This window comes from Chanos chanos, chromosome 6 (assembly GCF_902362185.1).
Source record: "Chanos chanos chromosome 6, fChaCha1.1, whole genome shotgun sequence".
NCBI classification, from domain to species: domain Eukaryota; kingdom Metazoa; phylum Chordata; class Actinopteri; order Gonorynchiformes; family Chanidae; genus Chanos; species Chanos chanos.
In genome coordinates this window covers 38,905,533-38,910,660 of record NC_044500.1, presented here as the reverse complement: position 1 = coordinate 38,910,660, position 5,128 = coordinate 38,905,533, and the positions used below count along the sequence as shown (strand labels likewise).

The 5,128-nt window shown below is 38.3% G+C and overlaps 1 protein-coding gene across 1 annotated transcript; it reads right to left on the bottom strand.

Moving 5' to 3' along the window:
- Positions 1-222: 222 nt before the first annotated feature.
- psma5 (proteasome 20S subunit alpha 5) lies at positions 223-4,806 on the bottom strand. The gene is made up of 10 exons (XM_030776959.1): positions 4,746-4,806; positions 4,061-4,105; positions 3,641-3,707; positions 3,298-3,424; positions 2,937-3,004; positions 2,498-2,605; positions 2,236-2,294; positions 2,000-2,102; positions 864-950; positions 223-562 (listed from the first exon to the last, which is right to left on the bottom strand). Exons 2-10 carry the CDS (start codon positions 4,087-4,089, stop codon positions 485-487), a joined length of 726 nt encoding a protein of 241 aa, XP_030632819.1. The 5' UTR covers positions 4,090-4,105; positions 4,746-4,806; the 3' UTR covers positions 223-484.
- Between the last annotated feature and the right edge of the window lie 322 nt (positions 4,807-5,128).

Below are 5,128 nucleotides of genomic sequence, written 5' to 3'. Positions count from 1 at the left end.
ATATGTTTTATGTTTAACTGAAAATCTGGTAAATAAATCTTTGATTAATGACCCATTAACAACCATAAATATCAGCCATCTTATGATCCAATTCTTGCAGAACATATTTTAGAATAGTGTCTGTCAGACAATAATGCAAAGTAGTGGATGGATGCATGATTAGATGGATTCAGTAAAAAGAAGAAAATATTGTGTTCTCTTTTAGAATACAAGTTTATTAACTCAATGATTTGTAACAAAAGTCCCCCCATTAATTTTATTTTCTCTACAAGTACTGATGTTCTGTGGTCCATACAGAACTGTAGAAATATTCTGGATTGACAAAGAAAATATATTTATAAAGAAGAGTTTCTTGTTTGAACCGGCAAAACGTGGATCACAGGAAGAGTGCCATAAGGTTTTTAACTGACGCGAGGATTTGTGCAAAGTTGCACCAGAATCCTTTTATCAAACATCAGATGGGCTAGATGAGCTCAGTGCATCATTAGATGTCTTTGATAACATCCTCAAGTTCTTCTTTAGTGTACATGTGAAAGGTCTTCCCCGGTTCTACTGTGGCAAGCTAAGGGTGGGGAAAAAAAACAAAAAAACAGGTTATACAGTCTGAAACTTCAGAAGACACACTGACAATGTCTTTACTCTTGCCATGAAGAGAGCACATAAGTCATAGATAACTGAAGGAGAAGACCCGTCAAGCTTAAAGAGTAATCTCCGATAGATGTGACGCATTGAACATACTTTCACATTCTAATAATCAACTTTTTTCAACTGTGTCAGCTGTTATTACCCAAAAGCTGAATTCTTTCTCAAAACGGGAGTACACTAAGGTTATAAGAAGGCATAATTAAGACAGAGGAATTTACCTCAATGTTGGTTGCATTCAGCTTCTCCTCCATAACCTGTTTCAGAATGGTGAGGGAGGACTTGATGGCGTCTTTTAACGTCATGGACTAGAGGACAGAGAAAAACAAGAACATGAGGATTTCACGTGATTTATAGCCACCGAGCTGAACTAAAGTGGGGTGTTAAACGCTGCAGTTCTTTGTTTTACAGTTGACTAAAAATGACTACATATTTGTCCTCTGCTGTTTACCAAATCACAACGTCACATGTCTGTTGAGTCTGGTGACCGAAGTTATACTGGGAAAAGGATAATGTAGTAGAGGCAGATGGAGTGTGCTTAAAAAAAAAAAAAAAAAACCTCCTTTACATACTGTAGCCTGATCCAACAGTCAACACTGCTGCCAAGAGATTCACTTGGCAACTAGTCTAACTCTACCCTGCCTGTGCTAAATTCTTCCTCTAAAATAACCCTGTCATAACAGCCTTTAGATAAAATACTTACTGCCAAACACACAAGCAATGTGAGGAAATTCTGCAAGACAAAAACTACCCTCTGAATACTGCTGGGAAAACATACTGATGGTATCGATACGTAAGACTTTGTGAGAAGCTGCATGCTCAAAATAAAAAAAAATAATAATAAAAAAAAAGCTCCCTGCTGTATTTCCCTGTTTAGCACCCTGTCAAAAATGTTGCATGTATACTAGGCTGCATAATCAGAAACACATGTATCCATAATAATAAATTCCTCATATCTTGTCGGCTCTTCCCAGATTATATTGTTTCGACCCAGCCTGCAACAGGAGACTAAAAACAATGCTGAAAAAAAGAAACAGTCGGGAATCCAAAGCTTCATTATAGTCCTACACAAAATCTTTGCATGGAAAGAGACTATCTGAATGCTCCCATTGTGTTAAAGTAAATAAGCTGGCTCAATGGTCCTGAAATAATAGGAGGGAAAAACTATTTTTTCACCGAAATGGCTTATGATATGGGACTTCATATCACAAACGATGACCAATCCTGAAATAAGTACTAAAACATGACTGTTTAAAATGTCATACTTTTGCTGAAGGTGACACACAGAAGTGGTGAGTAAAGAAAGTTAAATGGAGGATGAATGGATAGTTCCAGAATAGAGTGTGAATGGATGTACCTTGTGGTAAACTTCCTGAAGAGAGCTTTGTGCGCCCTCCGACGCTGAGCCAATAGCCCGGGCATCACACTGTACAAAGGTGCCGGATGGATCCATATGGTACCTGCGCAATGTGATTTTGCATCATATTAACTGCACGTCTGTTTGATCGATTCTCCTGAATCTGATATTCAAAGTGAAAGATCAATGCAAAATCCATATGGATAGAGAGAAACAGAGTGACACTGTATACTTACAGTTGTGGTCCTTTCTCATCCACACCTCCAAACAGTAGCGCGACACCAAAGGGACGGCTCTACAGAAAGGGGACGGAACCCAGATGTACTTCATCATTACTTCTTACACATGTACTCAAGGGGACATGTGACCATTAAGGAATTCCAAGTGATGCATTTTTCCACAGATTCTAAATCTGACAGCTTTTCATTCGACTTCGTGTCGATACTTAACCGAATCAATTTTATCAGTGTAGACCTCAAACAGTATCATGAGACCTACCATTGCCCCTGGGTCAGCATCCTCCTCCCCAAACTGCAGGGCCAGGTTAGACACAGCCTGAGTCACACTCTCTACAGTCATAGTCTCATTGTAGGTGAACCAGTGGTTCTGAATTAGAAAAGAGAAGAACACAAAAAAAATATATAAGCAGACTTGCCAACACTGTTTCAATGCACAATATGACTAGACTTTTTATTTCATACACAACTTTGGTTTTCTAACACATGGGAATAAGGTTTATGAAGACGGCTCTTCAAAATGTAGACTGAACTGGCTGTCTCAGTCTGCTTTTGGGAAAAAAAATCTAAGAGTAATTTTGGAATGACGTATGCTTAGGGAAAGGCAAAAAAAAACAAAAAAACACCTGGACTATATTCAGGGCGGCTAATCTAATGCTAGCTAAATTTATGGCATGAAACAAGAAATTGATTTCACCAACCTGTGTTTCCACTCTAGCTTTGTCAATAAGCGTTTTTGCATCAGCTATTAAGCCGCTCATAGCACAGCCTGAAGGTAGGAGGTAAGAAAAAAAAACAGTCAGGGTTCAGGCCAATGCTACTTGGGAAGGACAAGGCAAAGACAGTTGAGGATCACAGCAGGCAACAAGTCGGTCGCTAATACACCTTAGCAAAATTACAATCACAGTAAACAGTTAGCATGTTTCAAATGAAATAGTTAGTGTTTTTTGTTTAAAAATGATGCTGTGTTAAAAGGAGGCTACTGTGAGAAGTATGACTTGGAATTGGTTTATGAGAGACAGTGCAGAGCACAGCATGGTAGTGCCAATGTGAGTGACTTACCAATGTGAGAGTCAATTTCTACAATCTTTTCAATACTGCTTGGCTCCATCAACGGAGATGTTATCCTCTTCTCCACAGCAAGACATACCCCCTCTGATGTCTGGATACCAATAGCCGTTGATCCCAACTTAAGTGAACAGGGGTAACATGTAAGTCACTTTTTAAACGTTTTGCAAATATCAGTGACACTGTAACAAAAATACATCTAGGCAAACATACACAATTGACACTTTACAGTATAATTCAATTTATTCAAATTCAAGACAGTGTTGCAGATACAGTTATTTGTAGTTGGGAAACACATGCTTAAACATCAATGTAAATCCACACTGTTATTGTTTACCTTGATGGCTTCAATCGCATACTCGACTTGAAAAAGCCTTCCTTCTGGTGAGAAAGTGTTCACCCCTCTGATGATGGAGACATTATCATTATCATAACATCCTAACTGGCATCAGAAAGTTCTACTGTGGGGCTAGAAACAATATTCCCCACTGTTTCAGCAAGTGACGTAAACGTGTACTACCAATATGTAAGCTGCAAGCTACACGCATACAATACTGAAAGTGAAAGTAGTCAAAATTGAGGTGCATTTCAACATTTTTCATGGACGCAAAATGCCAATATAATCGCCACATACACCTACAGTTAGCATCACTTTAGTCACTACACAGAATTTTAACATGCCAAAGCTGCATGAATTATCGTCACCTTCATTAAATAATATACCAAAATCAAGCAGCAGTCGAACGTGGCTCCTTACCTGTCATACTCCGATCTTGTCAAGAACATCTTGAATGGATCAAATCTACAAGTAAAGAATTATCAGATATTAAAAAACAACTGCAGCGATTTTGAGATTACCGTTACGGTCCAGAGGTGCCATTGTGTATTTTGCTAGCATTTGCTGCGAAAACTCAGTTTAACGTATGAAGATATTCTGTCGGTAATTGGATGCTTCCCGAAGCTAAAGGCGGGTCAATCCAAAGAAATGAGTGATGTGTTCTTTCAATTGGCTAAATCAAGCATCAATGATACAGCAAGTTTCCAGCTAAGCTAACTGGGCCCTCCATTCATCACAAATGCTAGCATGCCAAGTTTGGGAACTTCAAAGTAAATAGATGTTTTCCGACACGATTTATCCAGCTAGAAAATATTTAAACGATTATATTACCTACATGTCCTTATAGCTTTGTAACTTAGCTGACCATAAATAATAAAAAAATATCATCCGAGCTAACTACCTAGCAATCCTAATAATAAAGTAACTGGTCCCCCACGTTAGCTGTGCGGCTTCCCTGAGGCTGCATGGACTAAGTTAACAAGTCAATAAAAGCAAGAAAACTCAAAGTATCTACTAATGTTCAAGACGACCTACAAATGCAATCATTCTTAGTTTTACTGAGCAAAACTGTGAAAGAAACAAAAGGGAGACTGAAGTGTCTTACCACCCGCAGTAATAGAGTGAGTTAGCTCGTTTCAGTAATTCAGGAAGTGAGCAGAAATTGATGCTCCGTGTAAGAAAAGTGCTCTGTGAGAGCATATTTTAGGTTCCGCTTTGATCTGACGACGTTCGCCTTACTCTTTGCGTGATTACTACTCTACTTCGCTCCAACTTAAATGACAAAAACCAATAATTATATCGCACGATTTTATGATTCACTTAGTACAGCATTGTTAGGGCACGGTGTCTAAGTACGATACATCAATGAAACATTCTTTTAATTAGAACCCAAGATATACAGGACCAAAATTTGTTAAATTTGTTAAATTTGTTAAATTATTATTTCTCTGCTTTGTAAATTCAGATGGCTTTCGTGGATTTTCACAG

What these genes read in the sequence shown, in the direction of transcription:
- psma5 (XM_030776959.1), bottom strand. Translation starts at nt 4,089, where the DNA reads ATGTTCTTGACAAGATCGGAGTATGACAG. An exon ending in ATGCTGACCCAGGGGCAATG is followed by an intron (nt 2,295 to 2,497) that starts GTAGGTCTCATG and finishes CCCTTTCTGTAG; the next exon opens with AGCCGTCCCTTTGGTGTCGC. An exon ending in GATGAGAAAGGACCACAACT is followed by an intron (nt 2,103 to 2,235) that starts GTAAGTATACAG and finishes CACATTGCGCAG; the next exon opens with GTACCATATGGATCCATCCG.